Source organism: Condylura cristata, unplaced genomic scaffold (assembly GCF_000260355.1).
Source record: "Condylura cristata isolate star-nosed mole 26May11 unplaced genomic scaffold, ConCri1.0 scaffold00015, whole genome shotgun sequence".
Classification (NCBI taxonomy): Eukaryota; Metazoa; Chordata; class Mammalia; order Eulipotyphla; family Talpidae; genus Condylura; species Condylura cristata.
Genome location: NW_004567116.1, coordinates 22,743,304 through 22,758,029, shown reverse-complemented (window position 1 = coordinate 22,758,029; position 14,726 = coordinate 22,743,304). Strand labels below are relative to the sequence as shown.

The 14,726-nt window shown below is 35.9% G+C and overlaps 1 protein-coding gene across 1 annotated transcript in view; it reads left to right on the top strand.

Annotated features, from left to right (window-relative positions):
- LUZP2 (leucine zipper protein 2) overlaps nucleotides 1-14,726 on the top strand; it is a 258,272-nt gene that overhangs the window by 215,632 nt on the left and 27,914 nt on the right. Inside the window, exon 8 of the mRNA XM_012725725.1 lies at nucleotides 6,844-6,918. Coding sequence (XP_012581179.1) covers nucleotides 6,844-6,918 — 75 coding nt within the window. The remainder of the gene's footprint in view (nucleotides 1-6,843; nucleotides 6,919-14,726) is intronic.

The following is a 14,726-nucleotide window of genomic DNA, read 5'->3' as shown; positions in this document are numbered from 1 at the left end:
CTTCACCAGAGACAGAGTGGGGAGCAGAACAGGCAGATCGATGAAGTACACTGCTGAGGGGAGCAGCAGATGGGTTAGGAGAGGTCTGCCACACCATGTGGATCTCCTCAGGGGCAGGCGGGGATCGAACTCATTGGAAAGTGGCTTTTGATTCTTAGTGCTACGCTTTAAACCACTGTGCCACCAGGGAAGGAACAGCCTTGAAATCTTAAACATGAACTTTTGTACATTTTCTACTGTAGTATATGCCCTATTTAAAATCAGAAATAACTCTTTAGGGATCATGTCCTCTAATAAAGTAAACTTTTTTGGAGGTCAGTCTCTCTCACAATTTCTATATTGAGTACATGATAAGTATTGTGGAATCAACTTTAATTTTTGAATGCAAGTCTTCATTTCATTAACAACTCAGCAGATATTCTGTCAGCTAAAGTTGGGGAGAACTTTAGATCTGGTAATAAGACGAACTCGCGTTTTTTAAAAAGTCATAGTTGCTTGATAAAAAAATAAGAAACTCAAACTCTAAAGCATACTTAATGCAATAAACCAATCCAATGTTACCTCACTCCATCAATAAATTAGGACATATCTCTTGAAATATAAATGTATCATCAGTATATGGCTTTTTGTTGTGTCTGTGTCCTGATTGCATGTAAAATAGTATTTTTTTTTTTGCAAAGACTTTCTAAGTCTTAATATAAAGATAATGCATTCAGTCAATAACTTATTTTGAGACTATTATTGCAGATGCTTTTCCCAGGTCCTTATGCATTTTGTCATTGAATAAAAGTGCCCTATTGGTAGAAAGTAAGTGTGATAGACAATACTCAATAAACAGGAAAATATATATGTAATATATGTGATAGTTTATGTGCGATAGGGAAAATGGAAGTAGAAGGGAGTAGAGGATTGGAATTCTGGGAGCTGGGGAAGGTTCAGGTCATTTGCAATGTTATGTGTCTGGACACCCCAGTCTAATATTAAAAGAGGTGAGAAATTTGAGAGAGTTAAGTGTGAACTTTGGAATCATGGATTTGAATTTATCTCTTCTACTTATTATCTATGTAGCTTACTCTACCTCCAGAAACTTCTCACTGCACATTTAGTAAATACAGAAAATGATACTCTGACAGTTGACTGTTAAATACATGGGTAAATTATTTAGAACTTAGCACTCATATAAAAAGCATTTTAACATATTAAAAAAATAGAAGGTGCTAAAAGAGTTAACTCATGATATATACAATTTCATGATAAGTGAAATGTTAATACAGTTTTTTCTATCTCTGGGTAAACTCCCACATTTCTAGGACTTCATGTATCCTTTAATTTTAACTTACCCTGTAGTGGCCAAAGACTTTGTCTTTTTTCCACTTTTAAAAGCAAATGAAAGGAACAAAATAAATTTGTTGGGAAATAGGCCATGGAAAAATATTGAAATTCCTTACTAATATGCATTAGAATAAATTTAAAGAAAAATACCTATTTACAGTAGTAAAGAAACTGACAAGATGGGATATAGATGCCTGAATACCTACTGCTTTCAACAAATCACTTAGTGGAATACAATTTTGAAAGGCTGTTTGGCATAAGCTTCCAGAACAGCTGCTGTATTTTGGCAGTGACAAAATTAAACAATCGGCTTTATCCAGCTTTCAAATGGCAGGAGAATCTGTACAAATAGAGAGGACCATGACATTCAATCATCACGTAGAGGGAAGAAAACATCTATGCAAAATATTTACCTCTGACTTACTGCTGACATCTACAAAGTTCGATGCTGGCTTGTATCCACTGTCCCCTCAAGCACCCCTGTTGGTAAGTTAATAAACCATAAGTCCCCGTGCTTGATAGAAGAGCAACCATTATCTGTCACAGCAGCTGACTGCCAAAGACAAGAGATCTAAGTGGTAGGTTAAAAGGACTCCTAGAGGAGCGTTCTTTGGCTGTTCAAGTGAGCACTCAAATGTTGAACTAGAAAAAAGCAGAGACTCTTCAGATACAAAAAGGGAAACAATTAAGGACTTTGGAGGATAAGAAACCTATTTTCTTTGTAAAGTCTATGGTGTCAGTTTTAAATTTGCTCATTTGCTCATTGCTTCATCTGATAGTTATTAAGCATTCACTCTGTGTTGGCACTATTCTACAATTATCAATTCATGGTTACCAAAACATAAAAGTCTTGTTGTGAATGAATCTATGGTCTGGTGAGGGAATGTACATCAACAATCAGATCAATAAATAGCAAGTGTAATAATAAGGAATTAAGTTGGACTAGTCTGCATGGATACAAGCATGAAATTTATTCACCTAAAGTACTTTCTACCAACCCTCTGTTGGATCCTTTCACCTCCACCTTTACTACATAGCTATCCTTAAGCAATAAATGGCTGACACTTGAAGATGACCAGTGTCTTTTCCAGAATACCTTGAAAACCCTATGGATTTCACCTGAGTCACACAAGTAAGACTAACATGTAGTTTAACCAAGTCTTGGTGGGTCTTCTCTGATCCAAGAAACTTGAAGGGGTAGGGTATAGCCAGTCATTGACTAGCATTATTTCATTCAATGGTGTGTCATTATAATATTGATGAGAAGAAAAAGAAACCAACTCCCAGGCCCACCCCTGCAAACCCTGGTTTAAAGCACAGCACAATGAAGTGACTCACAGCCATTGCAGCACAAGTTCAATCCCCAGCCAGGGAGCTGACCCACATGGTGTAGCAGACCTCTCCTGTCTTGCCTGCTGCTCCCCTCAGCAGTGGACTTCGTCAGTCAGCCTGTTCTGCTCCCCACTCTGTCTGTGGATCCTCTTACTGCCCCTGCACCTCGGGCCTACACCCCAGTTCTGTATGCATAAATAAATAAATCTTAAAAAAAAAAGTATGACTGAGATAGGGTATAAAGCAGTTTCATCCAAAGTCTAGATGTTTTACAAACACAATATGATGACAATATGATAAAATTTATCTAAACTTAAAATTGAGGAAAATGATACATGTCTGTTCTTATTTCCCAATAGAAACACTTATTGAACTTTATAACTTTGGTATATTAAAATTTGCTTTTAATGCACTTACAAGTAGATATTATGCTAAGTTATTCCTGTGTAAATCGTGATCTAAATTTGGTCCTTTTGCATATATTAGTCACTCAAGTCTGTTTCTCAGTATTTCTCCTGAGTTATTAATATTGAAATGAGCAAGCAGATGTTGCATCAAAGAATCTTATGGCCAAAAATCATCTGGGTGCTCCAGCTTGATGCTTTTAGGAAGGAAAGAAGTAAGTAGCTGCTGTAGCTTTTCTGCCTCTTTAACTCAAGAGTAAAATGATATGTAAAGATGGTGATGATATCCACAGCATCTAAGTGCTGATGTGTTTCATAGGTATTAATAAATGAATTAAATCATGCATAAAAATCCAATCCTATCATTTCCTTTCACCAACTACTATATAAACCATAGTGTGTAGTAAAGGACATCTCTATCTTTTTTATGAGTTTGTTATCCTCCTTGGATCTTAATCTCACAAAATTCCCCAATCTTCTGAGTGGTCTCCAGATGTTTAGTAATCACAAAGGCTATCACTAAATTTAAATATGTGCTATTCAACATATGCATGGTTATTCATTATAAATGATATTTAATCATATTTTTCCTGGATAGAAGACCAGCTACAGATACAAAGGATTGAATTCCAGAACTATTATATAAGTCCTAGATAAGAGCCTCTGAATAAAATATTTAGTAAGTCTGTTTCTCCCTAATTTTCTCAATTAAAAAGAATGGAGACAATATTAAACACCAGATAGAGTGCTTGTGTGGAAAAATTTTAAAAGACTTACTTGATACTGTTTTATCAGTATCATATTGTTTTGCCTCCACATGCAAACACATGGAAAATGATCAGATTTAGAATATACATAAATATGATTTCCAGTAGTTTATTAGACAGAAATGAGGTATTTTTTTTCTTTAAGATTTTTTTTATTTATGCATACAGAACTGGGGTACAGGACAGAGGTGCAGAGGCAGTGAGAGGATTCACCAGAGACAGAGTGGGGAGCAGAACAGGCCAACTGATACACCTCTGAGTGGTGCAATAGGCAGGTCAAGAGAGGTCTGCCGCACCATGTGGATCACCTCTGGGGCAGGGAATCAAACTCATGCCTAAGTAGCTTTAGCTTCTTAGTGCTGTGCTTTAACCACTGTGCCACCAGAGAGGGCCCGACATGAGGAGGTATTTTTTAAAAAATGTAGGTTACAAAATATTTTAAAATGTCACAAATTATACAATATAAAAATCAAGAATTAAGATGTAAAATTCTTTTTCATACCACTATGGACATTTTCTTATGCTCACTGCCCAAATAATATGTGTACATCTTTTGCTGAAACACATTTGTGTGTTTGTGTTCTTTTGTTTGTTTGTTTGTTTTTTGTTTTAACATTTATATATAGAAATGAAGTGTGGGTCAGAGGTGTAGGAGCTGAGAGGATTCACCAGAAACAGAGTAGGAGCAGAGAAGGTAGATCCACTGAAATACACTGCTGAGGGGAGCAGCGGGCAAGACAGGAAAGGTCTGCTACTACTGTGAGTCAGCTCCCTGGCGGGCGATTGAACTCAGGCATCAGTGGTGATAGCACTGAGACTTAACTCCTATGCCAACAAGGAGGGTCCCCTGTGTATTCTTAAAAGTCATAGGCTCTCCCTGGTGGCACAGCGGGTTAAAGCACAGCACAAAGAAGCTTAAGCCACTTTTGCATGAGTTAAAAAAAAAAAGTCATAAAATGTATAGCAGGTACCATCTGAGTACTAATAATAAAGCAAATCTTTTAGTAGAAAAAAATTTAATATGCCTGACCTTTTTTACTGATGTCCTCTAAAAGCCCTTCTTTTCATCAGCATTAGTTACTTCCAGCTATTGCAGTTCCCTTCCTACGTCATCAGTCAATGATTCATAGTAGCCTTCTGAGTTTACCTATTATAACCCTGTAGTGGCCACAGAATGAGAAAGAGGTTCTGGTTGATTCCATATTCAGAGTCTGTATACACACTTCCCTGATCTGGTGCTGAATGGGACAGTTTCCAATTTAATCTTTCCGGGCAGAAAGCTGTGCCAGGATGTAGTGGCTGGACATCATAATTCTGGTATCCCTGTGGCGCCCGTTTTATATGTTATGTCAAAAGATGAAGTAACTGGGACTTTAGTCAGCATTTGAAAGCTTGTGCTGTTTCTCATATCTACTCATTTTAGCCTGATATTTAAGTTTTTTAAATTTCATTTACTGACTATGTGGAAGACAATGATGATTTTTAGATTCAATGGTGACCCCCCCCAAAAAAAAAAAGAAATTCTAGATTTGTATATCTTGATATCTAAAGCTGTATATTATTCATTGTTATCTCAGTCATTTACAGTGGATGAGAAAGTATGGAATTACTGTGCCTGATCTCAGAAGCAAGTCAATTTGTGCTCTTCCCATATTGCTTTTTGTGTGTTGGTACAAAATTGCAGACACATACAAATACACGTCCATGTATCTTAGGTCCTATACTTGGTTTCTGATGAACTCTGAATTTGGACTTTATTTTTCATTCCTGAAAAAAAAAATTCAATTTTCCAAATTGAATTGAAATGTCTGTTTGCTAAAATTTTATAATACAATGTATTATTCAGAAAACCTTGCACCTCTATGTCTCTGGTATATTTATTTCCCATGAATCTTTGGTCTCCAAAGCATCTTTTTACATATGACTGCTAGAAGTTCTTGAGTAAATTTACAACTCCATTAAGTCAAATAGATAGCACTTTATGACCTTATTTTAAGTCTACTTCTGCTGTCACTACAACAGTCTACTTCCCCATCCAGTTCACAAGTCATATGTCATTTCAGAACTCATGTTTTATTTATGTTTAAATTTTAGTATAATTATTCTGAAAATTCTTTCAAGTCCTTTACAAAAGAAGGTGAACTATACATATTTTTATATTCCCTAAACTTCAAAGAAGTTCACCAAAAAAAAATAAAAATAAAACAGCTAGATATTTATCACTAGAAGGCAGGAAATGAAGAAGGACTAAAATACATTGTGTTGAGGAATTTCCATAAATACTAAATCACAAATCAGATGGGGGAAAGGGAAGTAAATATACTTTATTTGATGGGATAATATAAAAAGTGAACACTATGTATCAGATGGTTTTTGCTTCCATTTTAAAAAAAAGCAGATTGGTGATTTAAACACAACAAATTTATTTTTCATAATTCTGGAAACTACAAATACAGGGTCAAGGTGTGATGGCAGCTTTGTTTCTAGTGAGAGCTCTTCAGGGCTTGCAGCTGGAGCCTTCCCATTGCACTCTCACATGTGAGAATCTGTGTGAGCCTGGTCCAGAAGGGGGATACATGTCTGTTTTCCTCCTCCTCTGAGGACACCAATCATGTTAGGGTCTCATTTAACCTTATCTCCTTAAAGACCTTGTCTCTAAATATAATCACCCGAGTGATTATAAAGCAATGATATGTGATATTTTCAAGGACACAGTTCAGCCCATCACAACTAGAAGCATGAGTGATGGATTTTTTTATCACAAGACCTTTTAAGAATCTGAGATGTACGTTTGGAACTACATGTTTTGTTTAGTAAAATACATAATCATTGAGAACATTTTCTGAGGCTTAACAAAATGAACTTCTAATACAGTATTCCTAAGCTGGGTTCTGAATGAATCTCATGTTTCTTATTTTTTTGTTAATAAATAAAAGGTACTTAAAGCTTAGAGAGTGATTTGTGTGATTCACTAAAAAGGTTTTTTCTTTTTCTTTTTCATTTTACAGGCCCAGCAACTTACTGAGCTGGAGCAGAAATTAGCTGCAGCGAAACGGGAGCTGGAGAAGGCAGCTCTTGACAAGGTAAGTTTGCATCTGTGAACCATCACTACTCTGTGTTGGCAGACAAAACAAGGATATGCTCATCACTGCCCTTGATGTATTAAGACATTCCAGACATTGTGCAAAGTAATATGGTTATAGCGTTCATAAGTGCTTTGATATTCTTTTAGGAGACCAATTCTTTTGTTGTTATTGTTGTTTTGCAGTTACAGTAAATTGACTCAAGGTTCAAGCTGTGTTGAGTTCTAGGCTTCATTTTTCACCATATTGGTGCATTTGTTCTATAAAGCTGTGAATAAACAGGCTTATATCACTAACCAAGATGCTATTATTAACTCTGGATGAATGAAGAATCATTTACATATTATCAGTATGTGTGTGTATATATGTGTGTATGTAAGTCTGCATAATATATTTTAGATAACTATATAAATATATAGCAAACATTTTATATAATCAATATATTTAAATATTTAATAAAGATTGGTATTTTATGTTTGCTATTTTTGTTCTCTCTATATTCCTATATTTTCTTTTGTTTTCTATGCATTTACACATACAAGATCTGGGGTGTAGACCAGAGGTGTAGAGGGGTGTGAGGGGATTCACCAGCAACAGAGTGGGGAAAGAACAGGCAGGTATACTGAAATACTCAGCAGTGGGGAGCAGCAGGTGAGACAGGAGAGGTCTGCTGTAATGTATGGATCAGCTCCCTGGCTGGGGATCAAACTCATACTGCTGTGGCTGCAGATAGCTTCATAGTTCTGAGACAACCTCTTGTGCCACAAGGAAGTGGCACAAGAGTTTTTTTTTTTTTTTTTTTTTTTAAAGATTTATTTATTTATTCATACAGAACTGGGGTACAGGCCAGAGGCTCAGGGGCGGTGAGAGGCTTCACCAGAGACAGAGTGGGGAGCAGAACAGGCATATCGACGAAGTACACTGCTGAGGGAAGCAGCGGGCGGGTCAGGAGAGGTCTGGCTCGCCATGTGGTCTCCTCCGGGGCAAGCCGCAGGCGGGAATTGAACTCATGCGGAAGTGGCTTCAGATTCTCAGTGCTGTGCTTTAACCCGCTGCGCCACCAGGGAGGGCCGGCACAAGAGTTTTTAATAAATAAGTTTTTAAATTAAGAAAAGGTTGTGTCTTCTGTATTTGTGATCACTTAGCTACATTAATTAGAAAAATAAATGCTAGCTTTCATAGACTTCAATATACTGTATTGTATATTAGTATATATTTAACACTTTTATTGGAAAAGGAGGTTGCCTCCTAACGGTCAATTTGGACACATCTATTTTTATGCATACAGAACTGGGGTCCAGGCCAGAGGTGCATTGGCAGTGAGAGGATTCACCAGAGACAGAGTGAGGAGCAGAACAGGCAGATCGAAGAAGTACACTGCTGAGGGGAGCAGCAAGCGAGATAGGAGAGGTCTGCTGTGCCATGTGGATCACCTCCCAGCCAGGGATCGAACTGGCACTGAAGCAGCTGAGGCCAGCCTGCAGTGCTGCATCCTAACCCATTGTGCCACCAGGGAGGGCCCTGGGCACATGTCTTTTATATAAAACAGAGGTAACATAAATACAATAACGATATTTTCTGGAGCTCTCGCCTGAATACCTCCTCTACTGCAATGGCTGTGAAGGACCTGGTGACAGTTCTCCTTCCCAAGGACTTGGTCTCACATAGGCATTTTCTTGACTTAGATATAAGCAAAATCCCTTTGTTGCTATCATAACTAGTTTTATCAGGACATCTTAGAAGAGTTGCAGTAGAGGGATTAATAAAAAGTGTTGGTCTAATGACAATCCACTCCTTCATATGGTTTAGATCTTTGGAATTAATGTAGCTTTAGAATGAATAGCTAGATATTTTAACAACTTCCCTCCACTGTGATTATCTTATTCTATATTTAATTTATCCAAGTAAATATGATATTTAGTAGTTTTAGGGAAACTTGCCTTTATTTTATAAAGTCAAATATAATACATCTTAATAAAGTCACTGCTCTATGATTTTTTTTAATTTATGAAAAATACTTATAGCAGTGTATTCTAAACTCTGACTATATCCAAGTTATGTTATATATTGCTCTATAAAAATTGTAGATGGGCCTCCCTGATGGCACAGGAGTTAAAGTGTCAGCACTATGTAGCCAACGGTGGTCATTGCAGCAGTAGTTCCACCCCTGGCCAGGGAGGTGACCCAATGGCGCAGCAGACCTCTCCTGTCCATATCATGTCCATAGTCTGAATTTAGAAAGAGAGGCTCTATAATAAAGGTGAGGAGATAAAAAAAAAAGTAATAACTAGAATAATTCTCAGCACATGGAAAACACCTGGTAAGCATGATCATAGTTATTACCAGAGATCAGAATCAAAGAGAAAGGTTCTCTTGGATGACAATTTCCCGCTATAAACTTTGAGATCTTGACACTCCTTTTGGCATAGTGAGCTATAAATGCTTTTCATGTTACAGGAGTTTGACTGCAACCAATCTCACATAAGATATGTGTGAGACTCATAAACTGTAGTTATAAAGTCAGATAGAATGCTAACTGACTTCAAGTGAATAAAAACTACAGTTTAATAAAACTGCTGTTCACCTCACTCTATCATCTTTAGACAATTTTAACTCTCTTCAGGTGTCTAGTTTCTAAGAATGTTGTATGAGGAAGTCAAATAACCATAAATGCCTTATAAATATTGTGAATGCAACATCTTTGCTCTCCAACTTGATTCTAACATTTTTGATGAAAAGAGTCTCAAGGCCTTCCCTGGTGGCACAGCTGTTTTAAGTGTGACAATATGAAGCTATCCATAGCCACTGCAGTACAAGTTCAATCCCTGGCCAGGGAGCTGATCCACGTGAAGTGGCAGACCTCTCCTGACACTCCCATTGCTCTCTTCAGCAGTGTATTCAAAAGATCCACCTGTTCTGCTCCCCACTCTGACTCTGGTAAATCCTCTCTCCCCCAGCACCTCTGGCCTATACCCCATTTCCTGTATGCATAAATAAATAAATCTTTTTTTTTAAGAGTCTGTTTAGTATCCCAAGATAAACTGTCATCTCAAGATCTAAGAATGAACCTAGTTTTTCCAAAATTAAATTATTTAATTAAAATAATTGAAGGACATCTTAAGAGTAAGAAGAACTTTTGTCATTTTATCTGGCTTATAGCAGAAACATAATGAATAGTTCTTGGTTGAATAGCATTAACGAACATGCTATTATTCATCTTCATACAAGGGATCTATACATAACTTATAGAAGAGAGTCAAAACTATTTAATGATTTTCCAGGATTCAGAGAGCTTTTTTCCTGGCAGAAGTCAAGTCGAGGAGAGAGCCTTCAAATTCATAGCCCCTTGAGGTCTTTCTCAAGCCAAAAGCTAATATTTCTTCCAGATCTTTCTGAGAATTTTGTATCTTCATGTAATTGAATTAGAGAGACATGAATAATAATGTGTAAATTTTGTCAGGAGATGGGAAATTATAGATGCATAGTTATAGATGCCTTTGCAAAGTACATCTTTTTGTCTACACAACAACACAATTTTTTGAGAAAATAATTCATACAAACACATAAAAATAGGTTTCTAAGTCCCTACTATCTTACAGATATGTAATAATTTGCTGTAAATTTAGCATGTTCTAAAGCACAAGCACTAGTATTTTAATGTCTGAAACAATAATTTTCATATGCAAAATACGGAAGAAAATGATAAATAGCTCATTAATTTCTCATTTAAATTAGTGTCAACCTTTAATCTCTGGATGGTTTACTTCAAAAATATTTGTTGAACTAGAAAGTGGTGACATTGTAGCAAAGGCAGCAGCCCTCAAAGTAATTACATTCTAAAAAAAAGTTAGATAAATAGTGAAAATATAAACAATAAGATATTTTGCAATACTAAGTATCAAAAAAGAGATAAAAATAGAATATGTGAGAGCCCTCCTTGGTGGTGCAGCAGATTAAAGCACAGCACTAAGAAGCTAAAGCCACTTCAGCATGATTTCCATCCCCAGCCCCAGAGGTGACCCACATAGCATGGCAGACCTCTCCTAACCCTCCCACTGCTCCCCTCAGCAGTGTACTTTGTCAATCTGCCTGTGCTACTCTTCACTCTGTCTCTGGTCAATCCTCTCACTGCCCCTGCACCTCTGGCCTGTACCCACATTCTGTATGCATAAATAAATAAATTGTTAAAAAAAAGAATATGTGATAAAAGATTTTAAAGAAGATTGGTGGGTGGAGGAAATAATTGAAGAATGATCTGGGATGAAATTTTCAAAAAGATAAGTTTAGCTGAGGCATAAACTATAAATGAAATTTTCCCTTGTGTATATTAAAGAAATAAATAAAGAACAGAGGACACAGTAAAGTATAGACTCTAAGATGAGAATGGACTTGGAACGTTTGATGGGCTAATATAAAGGGCACTGTGACAAGTGGTCTTATTAAAGAGTTTGCATGTTGCTATCATCTGTGAAAGTAAGTGAGAAAACTAGCCTGTTTTGGGGAGTAAAAGGCAAAAAGCCAAGACTTGAGTTTACTCTAGTTTGTAAGATCTAGAGCAAAGTAGAATTTATGCAGTTTACAACAAATTCCATTAGGTGATATCTTGTTCTAGACTATTTATAGGCAGTAATCTGTTTTCAAAGTAGACTATAGCTAGCAATTTAAATGAAAATGGGTCTTATTCAAGGAAGTGGATCAAGCAAACCAGAGGAGCAATGTCACTACAGACACTGTTACAGGTTAAGAGCTAAAATATGGAACCAGCCAAATCAGGTGGGTTTGCTCACAATCTGTGATCCATTACAAGCAAACCTATAACACAGTCAAGGAATGGAGCCAGAATTTAAGATAGGAGGCCAAGTCTCAGGTTTGTGCTCTAAAAATGAAATAAAGTGAGAAGATATTAAGCAAAGATAGCTTATTCTAAGTCTGAGAAAGAAGAGTTGTATGTTGGATTTTTATGCTACTGTTATCTGAGGTGATCCTGATGATTTCAGGATTTAGAAGATAAGATGATTGCACCAGTGTTCAGAAAAGTAAAAATATAGCATATATATATATATATGTCTCCATTAATTGTTCCACTGGAGATTATGTCTTTCATAAGCAGTATTGCTTGAAAATTAATGTTTGAAACCACTGATGTTGTTTATTACTTCCAGCATCCAGTCTACTCATTACTCAGGCATTTATTTATTATAGAAACATATAGGTTAAACCTATTATATATCCAACATATAAGTGTGTGTGTGTGTTTAGAGAAGCCAAGATATGAACATAGTTAATAGAATAGTCATCACTAATTCCTGCATGATGTGAGCATTTATGTCTATATTTCAAAACCACATTAGCTTCAAGTCCTGGTTGAGATCTGCCACACCTTAGCAACATATTTGTATGAATGCACTGTACAGTGCAAAATTGAATATATATATACGTTATACGTATATATATATATATATATACTTATATATGTGTGTGTGTATATATATATATGTATATACATATATATTTAAATTGTTCAATGTCACCTGTATATTTCACTCTGGACACACGAAAATGTTAGCTAAGCTATAACAACAACAACAAAAAAGATCTGAACTATTACTTAAATTATTTTTATTGATATAGTCAATATTCTGTTTTCAAGTTATTTAGAAAACTTTACTTGAGCCTCTTCTAATGTGTCAGGAATTTTGGTAAGTGCCGGATACACAGATCTGAACAAAATAGGTAACACATACTTGTGTGAATACAAGTAAATTAAAAATAAGTGATAAAAATACATGAGGGGGGCCTTTTCTGGTGGCATAATGGGTTCAAGCACAGCACTGAAGCTAGCTGTAACTGCTTCAGCAGGAGTTCAAACCCCAGACAGGGAGCAGACCCACATGGCGCAGCAGGCTTCTCCTGTCTCACAAACTGTTCCCCTCAGCAGTGTACTTCATCAGTTTGTTCTGTGGCTTATACCCCTGTTCTGTATGTATAAATAAATTTTTTAGAAAATATATGAGAAAAAAAAAAGGATCAATCACAGAAATTAATGAGGTACAGAAAGTGTAAGAAATCAGACCTGGACAAGCAAATCAAAGCAGCCAGTTGGAGTGAAATATGACCTTTCAGTTGGTCCCTCCTTTCCACTCTGCAATGTTCCCCATACTCGTCCTTGCAAGCATTTTCCTTAAACAACCTGACAGGACATGATTGATGAGAAGGAAATACAGGTGTATCCACTTTCTTGTATAAACTCAGTTCTACTCTTTCTGCTGCTTATTTCTTCAATCTCTTGGCATGGCCGAAGAGTGATTTCTTACATTAGTATCTAGCAATAGATGCATCTCAAAATATTCTCATGGTCCATAGGTGTACAGAGCACACAGGTATACATTGGAAAGGGTCCAAGTCATTGTCACTACTCTCAAGAATTTTACCTGTCTATAGAATACAGGAAACAGATCTTGCTGCTTCAATGATCCATAACACATTCTGACAATTAACTCCACACATGACAGCTTGTCCAAGGATCTTGGTACTAGTAATTCATCTCTCTTCATAGCCTGCCTGTCCCAAATCCAGATTTCAGATTCCATGTCTCTAAATGGATGTTTATGCGACAGTGTATTATGAGTTTACATGCATGTCATAAATCACCAAGTAGAATTTTCTTTTTAAATAACTCCATCCCAGTAATTTTATTTATTTTTTAAAGATTTATATTTATTTGTACATACAAGAACCAGACTCTAGGGCAGAGGTATGGGAATGAGAGGATTCACCAGAGACAAACTGGGGAACAGAGTAGGGGACCTATTGAAGTACACTACTGAGGGGAACAGTGGGTGAATCAAGAGAGGTCTGCTGCACCATGTGGGTCAGCTCCCAGTAGCTGTGGATTGCTACTGGGATAGCAATGTGCATACACGTGTGTGTGTATGCACATATGTATGTATGTGTATATGCATGTATGGTTGTATTATATTAATATAATATATTCCCTGATACCCAGGGATATATCAAATATATGTCTATATTTGATATATAGTTATATAAATATATATAATATGTATTATATGTATACGATTATATTAGATTATAGAAGATAATATTGTCCTCAAAGCTAAGTATATTTTAAATATCAATAAAGAAAATAATATATATATATATATTACTTAAGAAAGTAATATATATTAATTAAAATATGTATTTTATTTTATTTCAATGGAAGTTAGAGATTGATATCTATATTGGGACAGTTTGGCTTATGATTTAAATCATCTGAAAGCATTGAACGTTCTTTATTTTCATAGTAAAACTGTGATAATAATGCCTGTTTCCTTCATGCTTGAAAGCATAGTTATTATTTAATTGTGAAAGTTCTTGACTATTATGATATTGTATGCTAATATTAAGGAAGTGTTAATATTATTTTTTATAATCGTATTTGATTAACACCTATCACTTAACAAGTCCCAGATGAAATAAGATTTTTATCAGAAATAAAATATTTTTTCCTATTATGTGAGGACAGTGTTAGAGGTAACATGGGCTAATTTGAGACACACAGGAATCTGCAGTGTTAGGGGAACAGCTTGAACTAAAGGAACTTGATGCAGATAGAAAAAAGGCAAGTAAGCTTCTCCAAAGGATATTTTTCTATTAGGAGTGATCGACCCATCCTAGAGTGTATTTCCTTGTCAGAAATCTATCGTGATTGAAATAATGTCAACTCAAGCAGAAAAAGTAAGCTAAGTTTCTGAATTTCTGCTCAAAATATATCATAAAACATATTTGCTAAAAAAAAAAAAAAA